This window comes from Sturnus vulgaris, chromosome 4, assembly GCF_052056855.1.
Source record: "Sturnus vulgaris isolate bStuVul1 chromosome 4, bStuVul1.hap1, whole genome shotgun sequence".
Classification (NCBI taxonomy): domain Eukaryota; kingdom Metazoa; phylum Chordata; class Aves; order Passeriformes; family Sturnidae; genus Sturnus; species Sturnus vulgaris.
This window is the reverse complement of record NC_142246.1, coordinates 23815142-23827981: the sequence shown is the minus strand read 5'-3', so window position 1 is coordinate 23827981 and position 12840 is coordinate 23815142. Positions and strand designations below refer to the sequence as shown.

The 12840-nt window shown below is 39.0% G+C and overlaps 1 protein-coding gene across 1 annotated transcript in view; it reads right to left on the bottom strand.

Annotated features, from left to right (window-relative positions):
• GRXCR1 (glutaredoxin and cysteine rich domain containing 1) overlaps positions 1–9686 on the bottom strand; it is a 39353-nt gene extending 29667 nt beyond the window's left edge. Inside the window, exon 1 of the mRNA XM_088164439.1 lies at positions 8837–9686. Coding sequence (XP_088020565.1) covers positions 8837–9283 — 447 coding nt within the window. The 5' untranslated portion in view covers positions 9284–9686. The remainder of the gene's footprint in view (positions 1–8836) is intronic.
• Positions 9687–12840: the final 3154 nt, after the last annotated feature.

Below are 12840 nucleotides of genomic sequence, written 5' to 3'. Positions count from 1 at the left end.
GGTTTGATTTTCATGCTTTGCACTAATTTGCAATGGATGTTGCAGCAATTAGAAAGGTGTTCATGAATGAAAGCCATACCCTTTTCCCTCTGGTTGCAAATTCCATTCTAAAGAATGTTTTATTGTATTTCAGCTACAAAATTATGATGCCACCAGATGCCACCAGACATTGCAGTTACAGGCTAAAGTTCTAGCCAAGAAAAAAAATTGTCTTTTTGACCATTTCCTTCTGTCAAGCTGTTAATCATCTACCTTGTTTTGGTGCAGTATGTATTAAACTGCCAACCCTAGTAGACAAATATCATAGCAAGCTGTTGACAGACTGGAGCAGTCTAGCAACACAATACCTGTGGCACATATACATTTATATTTTCTAGCTTAGTGTATTTTCAAATCCTAGTTCAGAACTGTAACAGTCTAAACTCAATAATGGAATTTTAATGTGCTTATTAGAATTTTTTTTTAATTTTTAATAAAGAAGCTGTTTTTCATCTTCATTATTACCATATTTTTGCAATTTCAGAGCTGTGCTCTCTGGTGACAAATTGGCCCAATGTAGCCAAATATTTGCTTCCATGTTTGTAAAGTGTTAAGTAAAACATACTTAACCTAAGACACTCAAGTGTAGCGAGAGCTACAAAATATTTGGTTGCAGAATAATTTATCTGTATCAAAATTAAGGGTCAATGACCAAGTATGATGCTAGGAATTAAGCAATAAGTAATTTATTTCATCTTTATGTGTTCTACAAAATTTGTATTTGCTGTGTTGAAGGCACGAAAAGATTCAGGGTCAATGAACTAGCAGGCAGCCTGTCATGTCAAAAAAAAAGTGAATAGCCCCAAATTTTCTCAATAGTCCTAGTTATAAGAATACTTCAAAACACATTTTCTCCTTATTTTCCTGCTGAGTTACCAAGTTGAGCTTCACAGATAGCAAAAGATGAGTTATTGCTACTAATTAATTATTAAGACTAATCAGTTACTCTTTTTCATCTCTGTTGTAAGAGGTCAATTCAGGAAAAAAAGTTCTACTCTTAGAATAAGCAGAAAAAAATTCTGCGCTAGCATCCTAAGATATTTCTGATAGGCTTCTTGAGTGACATAACAAATTTCTCAAGCTAGTTTGAGTAAGATGAAGCATTTTCCACATTAATTCAAAGGCTGAGCACCATATTTAGCAGTCCCACGAAGAAACATTATGTAAGAGTCCCAGAGCAGTGCATAGGATCAGACCCAGTGCTCATCTGGTATTCCAGGTCATCTACCAGTCAGATAATTAAAAGTAAGAGTCTGGAAAGCATATATGGCATTTCCTACTAATACTGTTTCATTTTATGACTATTTTCAGCTCAGAGAATTTCCTGAGGCCAATATGACTTAGGAATCCCAGTTAGTACAACCAGGAAATCCTTTTCTCCCATTTGGCATTTGCATTCATTCTATCAAAAAGAAAGCAAATCTATTTTTAGATTTAAAGAGAGAGGATGAAACAAGGTGGCAGAACATGATTATTTGCAATCTCTCATGCCTTGAATACCTGATTCAATCTCTTCTCTTCCTCTCTACCTCTTTTCCCTAACAAGCAAGTTATAGGCTGCAAGTTTTTCGAGGATATCGGGAGGAAGGGAGGGAGGGAGGGAGGGAGGGAGGGAGGAAGGAAGGAAGGAAGGAAGGAAGGAAGGAAGGAAGGAAGGAAGGAAGGAAGGAAGGAAGGAAGGAAGGAAGGAAGGAAGGAAGGAAGGAAGGAAGGAAGGAAGGAAGGAAGGAAGGAAGGAAGGAAGGAAGGAAGGAAGGAAGGAAGGAAGGAAGGAAGGAAGGAAGGAAGGAAGGAAGGAAGGAAGGAAGGAAGTCAGTCAAGCACGATGCTGAAGAACACAGTAGTATTTGGAATGGCAAGTTGAGAACCAGCAAGCCTGTGTTCTGCTCCTGCTCCAACAACTTTTTCTTGCTATGATTGTCTTTTCCAAGTACATCTCCCACCACTGCCTCCTGCAGACACAATTTGTAACAAAGCAGGAGTGTAGGAGCTGATCCAGCAGGAATGCTCATGGAACACCATGGAACTACTGCATGAAGCCATGCAGGTGGGACAGGTAATGGAACCCTTATTTATGGATCCCATAGGACACAAGTGGGAAATAATTGTCAGGTGCTGTCAATCCTGACACGCTGAGGCACGTGGCCAAGGCAGACCATTAGTGACATTTTCATTAAGGAAAGGCTCTTGGTGACTTTGAGGTAAAGTGGCACCAAGAGAGATTTGGAGAATCTTAGTTTTGGAGCTGGATCTCTAAGTCCTTCCTCAAAGGCCTGTAAGTTTTTTGAATCTATACGTAAAGTCTTGATTCACTCTAGTACTACATATTCTGTATAAACATATTTACTGCAGTACCACCACTCCTTCTTTGCTATGCTCTTTCCCATGCAAGAGACAAGGCCAGCATCTCAAGAGCACTGACCTCATTTATGAATCCGTTTTTTCATCCTTTTTGACAAGACTCATCAGTGCAAGAATAATTTTGAGGCCATGCAATGCACTGCAAGGTTAGACAGATGTCCAGTACATGCTGGTCAGACTGCCAGCATAAAAGTCTTTTTCTTCAGTTATTGATTCAGTCTTAAAAATGTGATACATTAAACCACAGTTTTGTTGGTAAGCTTCTCACTGTTGAGTGCATTGAGAAGTCAAGACATCCCATATCTACACTTTTTGAAAATGAGACAGCCAAATATTTTTTAACTCAAAACTTGTATATCACTTTCAGAGGTTTTAATACTTAAAAATCTATTTACTGATCCTATCAAGTGCATGTCAAATATGTATTTCAAGTCCAACAGAAGCAAATCCTAAAATGTCCTGAATAGTCTAGTGGTAGACTTGTCTGACCTCAGTTCTTTACAACTGATTTCTACAACATGGGAACAATAAAAAACAATATCCTAAGTACTGACCAAATCTAGGTTCCAGTTAAAAGCTCACAGACCTAATCATGTCTCTTTTTAATTCACTGTGAATCTTCAGACACCTGCTCTGGAAACCATTTTTAATGACTGTGACATGATCAACAGCATCAGCTGAATCACTGTCCCATGCAGTGTGGTCACAGATCAAAGCCCTTCTGAAGGTACAAATCAAGTGGTGAAGCAACGCCATGCCCATTCCAGTAGTGATCCAGTTATCCTTCTAACTGAATTTTCTGTAACAAGCAAAAACCCACTTTTCATAATCCCTTGATCCTTCGTGTCATTGCAATTTTTCCTGTTCTCCAGTGAATTTCAGTGCAACACTGTTCAATAATTCATTTTCCAGACTTGCTAACACTAGGAAAATACACTGGAAGTTTGTAACTCAGATACCTGCAGCTCACTGGTATTTATCTCCATGCATATAAGGGACATTACTGCATCAAATGCTCTATACAAGCAATCCAGTCCATTGTTTTCTTTTGTAAGCTATGTACATTTGGCAGTCAGAGTAGTGTGTCTGCAGGAGAATGTGAAGACAAAGTTCAGGAAAATTTGTACAATCTTTCTCCAGTCCTAAAAGAGGATTTTAAATTCAAATAGTCCAATGATTTCTGGAGTGTCAGCACCGATCATCAGCTGAGAAAGAGACTTCTCTTTATCAAGTCTTCTCCAGCAAAAGTGCAAATCTCTCTTTCTCATCTCCCCAGAGTTTTGGGGATTGTAGTGATATATGCTCCAGAGACTGCAGTGATATACAGCATGCCTCCCACCCTAAAAACCTTTCCTTGGACCACTACATAAGAACCTTTCCTTAACATCACTTCACAGCCTCTGACTTCTTTGAAAGATGGCTGGTTTTGCTGCTGTATTTCATTTTATTTTATTTCTGGTACTAGCTAGCCCTATCAGTTTGTAAGCTCTGCATGTCCTGCTGTGTATTCACTTTTCCAGGTCACCTACAAGTAAAGAAAGATGAAAGTGCTCTTAACTACCCTAAAAGGTCTCCTCTCAACAAACTTCCATGTGATTCTTTATTCTTTTCCACCTTTCTCTCTAAACATTAATCTCATTCTTCATCAGGCTGAATAATGACTTGCACTTCACAACCTCAAATGTGAGCTCTGCCTGCAAAACTATGCTTGGAAACATTGTGAAGACTGAGTGTGTTATGCCTGACCCTTCACCCGTATCCTCCCCTACACAATGCTCACAGAGGCATCATCGCGTTTGTGAACCAGACCTGCTCTTTTGCATTAGACGTCTGCAAGCCTTGCCTAAGAATGAGTTCCGTGGCTAATTCAGCAGAACTTGACCTTTCAGAGGAGGCTGGAAGGCCAGTGGAGTGTGTAAGTATAGGAATGGAGGAAAGATACCCATGCTGAAATATGGAAAATTAGGAGAGACCTGTGTAAAGGTTTTGGCTGAGCTCCATTACAATACACATTGGGATGGAATGATCCCAGCGATGGAATGAGTTTGGCATAAAATGATCATTGCACTGCCTAGTAATATATTTGACAACCAAAGGATTTTTGCTCTATATGACTCGGCCATAGCCATAGGAATGGCTTAGTCATAAAAATTGGTTGTGAAGAGAATGATATTTATTTCAATGAAAAAAGAACTATTTTTCTACTACTTTTTACAGAAAGTAACAGGAAATATTCATAACCATTTGCATTTAAACAGTATTGTAATATTAGAATGTTAAATCTCTGGTCGTATACTGAAATAAAACCACAATTACTTCAGATATGCAGAGAATGGGCTTATGCTTCTGACACAATTGGCAAGTCATGTCCCCAGCTTCAGAGCTGCCAACACTGTCAGCTGTATAGTCTCAGCAGGAGAAAATTTATACCAGGGAGGCTGGGAGCTCTAGCTCCCTCCTGCTTTTCAGGATTTTCAGTAGTGTGTGTTTCTCACAAATAAACTGTTCCCAGCTGTCTGACGCCTGTATTTCCAGCACTGTGGGTGGCTATCCCCAGACCTAGGTTAGGTGCTAGTGGAGGCTGGTGACACATGTGACTATCCCTGCCCTCCACAGATGACCGCCAGTGACATCCCTCCCACCTTCCCCACCCAGAGTGGTTGTTATGTCAACATCCATCACCACCCCACCCAGCACTCCCTCACCCCGCCAGGATGTGGTTGCTATGTCAACGGTCTCTTTGTGGCATCCACCCCAAGGAGTGGCGGGGTTGCCATGGAAACCATGCTGTCCTGAAGCATCAATAGAGCTGGTCTCTTCCCCACCTTTCTTTCCCCCTGCCTTGAAGCTGAGGCAACCCCTGGACGTGTCCTGCTCTGTCCCACATTCCATCCCCACGGCTGTGTTGGCCCCAGCTGCCACAGCTGCTCCCACTCACTGGCAGCAGCTTCACCAGGGTGTGCAGGGATGTCCTAAAGGGAGACCTTTCAGTGTCACAGCTGGAGCTGGAGCAGCTCTCCTCTGGGGACACAGGCACACCTGGGACAGGGTGATGTGAAGGACCCAGCTTCCCAGGGAACAGTGGAAATGAGAGGGTGAGGAAGGTGCTGAGTGCATGACTGTGGGAAGATGTAACAGGGAACACACATCTACTATACATACATTCTCAGACCAAGCTTGTACCATATAGCACCAACAACCAAAAAGACCCTTTCTTCTAGAAATACTTCCTGCATTACATCACTTTCTTAAAATTGAAAAAAGTTCCAGAAGGTGGGATTTTTTTTCAGATAAGTTTGCTGTGGGAAGAAAGTGTCTGAACCAATTCTGTTGAAAGGCTGTAGTAAGAAAGTGTGAAAAAAAATTCAGAAATCCAAATATTTCCATAGAAGATTAAAATACACGTGTGCTTTTAGCACAGGTATTTGTACAGACAAAATCAAAGGTCTTGACTACACAATATAACGAAGCCCAGTTAATGAATCTCTGCTTATCCCCAAAATATCTGGGCAAAGTGATTTGCTTTAAAGAATATCTCCTCTATCACAGGGAGCTTCTAGGGATTTGGGGAAATATTGTATTAAAGGAGTTTGCAGATATAGTCTGAAGAATCAGAATGCTGATGCTGCAGTACAAAAATACCCCCTAGATTCAGGGTCACAGGACACTCACACAGGACACTCAGTATCTGGCTTTTTACATGCACATTTTAGTTAGAATGTGACCTAATAAATACTAAATAAGAAATGTTTGCATACAAGAATTTATCAGTGCTTAGAATACAGGATTGTCAAGAGTTCATGTGCATACTCTGAGATCAAACATACTGACTTGACACTAGTGCTGAGAAATATACAATGAATTCATCTCATAAAAGTTCCGGATGCTGAATTATCAAAGGGGCAGAGATGGACTCTCCTCAGGGAGGGGCACTGTCCTCTTAACTGTTGTTACACATTTGCTGCTGCTTATCTAAGAGAAACATGTAACTAGAGATGACCTCACGTAATCAAGGGAGTAGTTTAGAAAAATTCCCAGATCAAGAGATTTAGTACCTCCTAACAAAGACATCTTTCTATCTTATTTAGTAAGCTAAATCTTTGAAAGAAGTACTCTTGTTGTTCTCTAACTGGTATTACAGCTCAATTAATTGTCTGAGACATGCTTACAGAAAACTAGAAATCATCCTGTAATCTCATTCTAAAGGTCATTATTTCGCTTGTAATTGGATGTATTTCAATCATATTTCTCATTAGGATTGAGCAGTTTCAAATCCATCTCAAAGCTAATCTTTGTGTTTTGCTCTCCTCTGTGCTCACCATGTAGCATACAGAATTGGCTGAGTATGACATAAAAGACATGAAAACCATCATTCTTTTCACTAGATTTAGACCTTTATCTCTGGGGAATTGGGAATTTGTGTAGAAACTTCAGATAATTATATTCTCTGTATTGAATATATGTCTTTGATCCAGTAAGTGATTAATGTAAGAATATACAGGTTTTTTTCTGGAAATCACTCATCTAGACCTGCCTAGGAAGAAGCTTCTCAGTTCCACATATATTTTCCTCATCCACTTTGAAAACCTGCCTTTTCTTTTGGGCTTTGCAAGCCCTGTAGCAGAGAGCTCTTCATTGTAATTACATGCTGTATGAAAAACTGTTTGGCTTGTTTTCATCTGATAATTTAATTTTTCTCCTTTCTTTCACAGTAAAATATTGTCAATAAAAAAATCCTTACCACCTTTTAAACCAGTCAGTATCAGGTTTTAATTAAGGAATTCTATGGTAGGCTTGGATACATGTAACTTTCTGAAGTAATAAGATAAATATGCCTTCTTTCAAGAAAATACTTTCTTCTGGCAAAACACCTCATGGAAATAACGCTGGTCCCAACATTAACTCTGCTAGGAATACAAGAAGCTTTGCAATCAAAGAACATTATTTTAGCCCATGGACCTTTCCTGAAGAATTTCCAGCCTAAAACTGGGGATAGAAAAAGCAATAAGGCAGGGACACTAATGAGGGTGTATATGTCTTCAAATGGGTTTATTTATTTAGCTGATTCAAATTTCTTAGCTTAGGGTTACTGGTATAGTAAGAAGACAGCTTTTAGAAGGGAATGAGGCTAGTGGTGTGAAATTGGGCACTCTGTGCAGTGAAATAGCACAGAAGAGTGGAAGTGAAGTTGGCGAAGTGCCCGAACAGGTCTCAGTCAATACTTACTAATTCAAATCTACTTTTAAAAAGTGAGTTTGTTAACAATTTTATCAGAATAAGGAATTAAGGACAAACTCTTCCATGAGTAGCTTGAAAGAAAGCAAACTACTTGAGTGCTATGTGATGTGACATAAAGAACAAAAATGAACAGGAAATTCTTCTCTGAAGCTTCAGCTTCAACAGGAACATTTATATTGACAAAAAGACTGTTAATTTAGGTACAACATAGAGGATAAATTCATATCCAGAAGCAAAAGTATATTAATCTATTGCCATTTATTAATGTAATATGAAATTACCTCATTTCAAAGTAATTTCAAAATGCAAAAAGAATAATTATTAATATCAAATTCCCCATGATTTAAAACTGCATAAAAGTTTTAAAATAATGCCCTGAAACTATCACAGGATAATTTAATTGAAAAGCATTATTTTGGATTCTAAGAACTTCAGAAAGAGTGTGGTTGCACACTTGTTGTTATTTGTGTGAATATTAATGATTGAAAGGCTTGAGTAGCATATACAGATAAATTATATATATGAGATAAATATTTTAGAACTTTTATCTTGATTTTTCTGTAGGCCTGCCTTTCTCTGACTAAGGCATTAGTGTGGCATATACGGTTTCAAATACAGATATTGTGCTCCTTCTACAAAACAGATAGAAAACAGCCATTAATAAAAGAGACCTTCGACTAAGATTTCATTCCCCTGAAATTTTCATGTGAGAAAACCGTCATTGCTGCCACCCTGCACCTAGTTTGATCTACTTTGCAGATTAAAGAGAATGGAATTTGCAAGTATACATATTTACTAGTAGATAACATCCTAAACTCATTAGAATTAACATAATAGGAGTGGAAACATGACCTGTCCCTGTACAGGAGACCTGTATAGATCTCCAGCAAAGCCCCAGTTAAATCCTCTGTTACATTTCTTTCCTAATCCAGACATGGGAAGCATAACATACATATTTGTACTCAGCAAACATGAGGTCAATTTTGAAAAGCCAGGTTCACAGTCAATATGGAGTCTGGAGGATCTGTTTTATTCTAGAAGGACCAATGAGCCTCTCTTGTTCGAGTGGATAGCAATGGGAATGAGACAGAATACTGAGAAATCCTAAACGAGAGCAGTTTGAACAAAGGGAAGAGTAATGTTTGGAGTCAAAAAGAACAGAGAGACAGCTTACAGCCAGCAGATCTGCATCACCTACCTGAAATACTTTTGCCAAATTGTCAAAAAGGGCTTGACCAGCGCTGACTTTATGCTTGACTCCCCTGACTGTGCCATTTTTGCTGAGGATGTTGACTCTCTTTGTACCAAACCCCTTCTCCTTGGTGGCTCTGACCAGAATGAGCAAGTCATCCTGCTCATTATCGTTTTCATCACACTCCGACCCTCCGTGTCCGCTGTGCTGCCCGTCCAGCTCGCTCAGCCGGCTGGTTTGGTCGGTCTCGGAGCTGCTGGCATACTCGGAGTCCAGCGAGTCGGCCGCCTCCCCATCCGCGTACACCTCCTTCAGCACCCGCCCGCTGTGCGAGGACGCGACACGGAACCGAACCTTCCTCAGCAGCCTCTCGCTGTCCGCCTTCACCTCGCCCTTGAGCATCGCCTCTTCCACCGAGATCAGCAGTTTGCATTGTTCCAGCGTGCTGCCCATTGCATTGGCCAGTTTGTCACACCTAACAACAATATCAGCGCTGCTTTCTGTTGACAGGGGTTCTCATATTAAACTAAAGAGGGTTCCCAAGAAGCCACTGCCGTTCTGCAGTTAATAATGGATGCGTTTGTGCTATGGTTACCTTTAAACTAAAACCTGTAAAGTGATCTCCTGAATTAAATATTCAAAAAGACATTGTGTACTTTTTAGCACTAAGGAAGAAAGCAAGAAAGGAAGAAATTATATTCATTGATTAAAAGGGAAGGGAAGGGAAGTTAAAGAAGCATTTGGACAATGTTCTCAGGCACAAGGTGTGACCTTTGGGGTGCCCTGCACAGGGCCAGGAGTTAGAATTTGATGATCCTTATAGGTCCCTTTCAACTCATTCTCTGATTCTGTGATTCTGTAATAAACCAAATATTAACAATTACACAACTTTATATGAAAGCAGTTTAATTTGCTAAAATAGGCAAAGAGGAAGAGTTTTTCACAAAATCTACAAAGTCAAACTGTTTATGTTCATTGCACCTGGGGGAAAAAAGAAAAGCTTCAGCACCTGAATCAATGATGAGCACACTTCTTTCATCAAAACACTTAACTTGCCCACCAGCCAAACCTCATTCACCAAAGTTTGCTTTTTGCACAGCCTTACACAGATTTAGCAGGGAGCTCCGACTTGATGGTTTTCTATGTTGACCTTTTCACAGACTGGCAGAGCAGTGGAGAAGCAATTAGTCAGAATTTGTTGCACAGAGTAACACAATGTTATTAAATAAAACTGAGCCCTAGCTATGTACCACACAACAACCACAGCGTATGTTCTGCTTTGTCAGGGACTGGGAATCTGAACAAGGAGCAGGAGAAAGCTAATTAATTGAGGTGACAAGGATAAACAATAAGTAGGGTAACATGGATTCATCCACAGGGAATCACATTCCCTTATCCTAGCAAATCACAAATCGTGGTTGCCAGTGTTCAGCACCCAGCTCTAGATGTAAAAATAACCAAGGCACACATGAGGTTTCTGGCTACATCTACTCAGTATCATGTAGTAGCACCTTAAACCCCCAAGCTGCTTCTGAGTTTGCATGATGATTCCTACTTGCAGTGCTATTTCTATGCTTTCTTCATTTAAAGAAAAATGCAGCATTAAGAACTCAATCCCCTTCTCTCTTTCCTGGCAGACATTCCCTAGACACTCTCTACAGCTTCATTTTCTCTCTAGACTCATGAATACTGAATTGCTTCCTGGAGGCTGTGGCCCCCTGACAGGTGTAGACATGAAATGAGTCCCTAGATGCTCAGCCAACCCAGAATGGTAATGTCTGCACTAGCAAGCAGCTGCAGAGCTTCAAAACTTTCTGGTCACGATTTCAGAAATGCAGGTTAAAATCTTATTTCCCATCCACAGAATGGAAACAAAATGATTAGTGGCATTTCATAGCACTAGTGTTTGCCACACTTCTTTCTAATAAGATGATTCAATGTATTATTAGCTACTATAATCAATGCAGAAAAAATAGGTAAAAATAATAATATGCAAGAGTTAAAATACATTGTTACTTATCTCTCAAAGAAGAGAAACATCTAGTATCAAAGTCTGTACTAATATTGAATACAGTTATAAGAATCTTTGTGAAATTCATTTGAGGAGGAGGATGCTGAATCACACTGATTGTGTCATAGCCGCATGCCCACAAGAGTTTTGACAAGAAATATAGTTCATTATTACTAAAATATGACTCAGAACAAAGAACATTCTGTAGAAGGACGAATATTACAAAGTATATTTTATGGAATTATCCAAACAGGGATGCAAGATACCTGGAGAAATTACTTAGCCTGCTACCCATGCCAAAGTTAACTCTATCATAGTAATTCCATGATTATTTGAGTGTTTTGGATACTTGCAGTAAATAACTTTGTTCCTATTCCTTTTTATTTAAATAATACAACCCAAATGTTTTTCAATTAATTGCCACACATTCAAAAATCTGAGCTTCTATAACAGAAATATTTTGCACAAAAATTTTGTAATATTTTTATCTTCTCCAATTGGCACTATATATCCTTTAACAGAAACCATTTTACTGCTGTTGCAGTCAATGAGGAAGCTTGTATTATCTGGAGTGCAAAAATTTGATGCTACCTGAGTGACTTAAAAAGTTAATGTAGTGTTGAATAAATGCAGAATTAATAAGTACCACATTTTCAAAACACTCCAAACACTGTTTACATCTTGTTCTCTGTTAGTAGGAAATTAGCTCATGGTTTAGTTTCATGGCAATTCCATTATTCACTGGGAAATATTTTTATATCTAGTTATGACAAGTAAGAAATTGTATGCACAATTTTCTCTGAAAAAAAAAGAAAGAAAAACAACTTAAGCAAAGTGGAGTGTGCCTCTTGACAGAAGCATTTACATGCATAAATTCCATCCTGGTGTTCCAGCTGTGGACCTTCTGTGAGCAAATATGTGACCTTGGGGCTAAGTACACATATCCAGTAGTAAACAGATTACAGACTCTACACAGGTTGTATTCATGGCATAAGACATTTGAGAGTTCAAAAACCTGAGATGCACCTATTTGTACCATCTGCCTGGGTGCATGCTCTCAACAAAGCAGAAAGGATTAAACTTGACCAAGCATCCCTGTTCCTCCTGTACACTAAAACTGAACTAAATGCTTAAACTAACTCCATTTGTGCAGTTTGATTCTGCACCCTACCAACATTGTAGTTCGGCTTATCATTTTTAGCTTTCTTATACACACTTCTTTTCATTCAGAGGCTTATCTCGTTTAATGAGCAGTATCTAGTAAAAACTAATATGGCAGGCTTTTGCAGTAATGAGATAATTCTTGTTCATTATTATTACTCTTCCTAAATCATTTGGCTATTGTTATATTTCCTTTCTGCTTAGTTTGGTTCTAATCTGCCACTGATTAATTTGAGGCCAGGGGTTCCAGCAACCATAAAGTCAAAGCACACAGGAAATAAAATGTCTCTAGGGAGATCTCACCTGAATAGAGAGGCACTCTATTAAAAAAAAAAAAAAAAAAAAAAAAGAGCAAACAGAAATAAATGAATAAATAAGCTGTTTCATCCATTGCTTTATTGCTTTTTATGTGACTTTGTTTCATTTCACAAGGACAGCCCATTACCCTGATGGTGTGACAAATAATATGGCTGCCAATAAAATCCACAGATTTTATCACGTTCAGTATATCACTAAGTTTAAAGGAACAAAGAAGATGATGCTTCTGCTAGTTGTTGACTTCTGATGCTTCTGCTTGACATAGAACTAAGGTACCAGTACTGGATGAAGACCAGGGGACAGATGGTGTACATGACAAAATCTCCTCTGAGACTGACATCTGAGAATTCACACTCCATGAAAGAAGGTACCTGCAGAGTCAACTCACCACATCTTTCATCCATGACAAAGTAGGGAAGTCTAGATAATAAACTTAGTCTCAGTATTCACCTTTTAAATCACTGATATTAGGTCAAGTGAGGGCAAAGCCTTTAATACTTTTATAATGAAAAAATGAAGC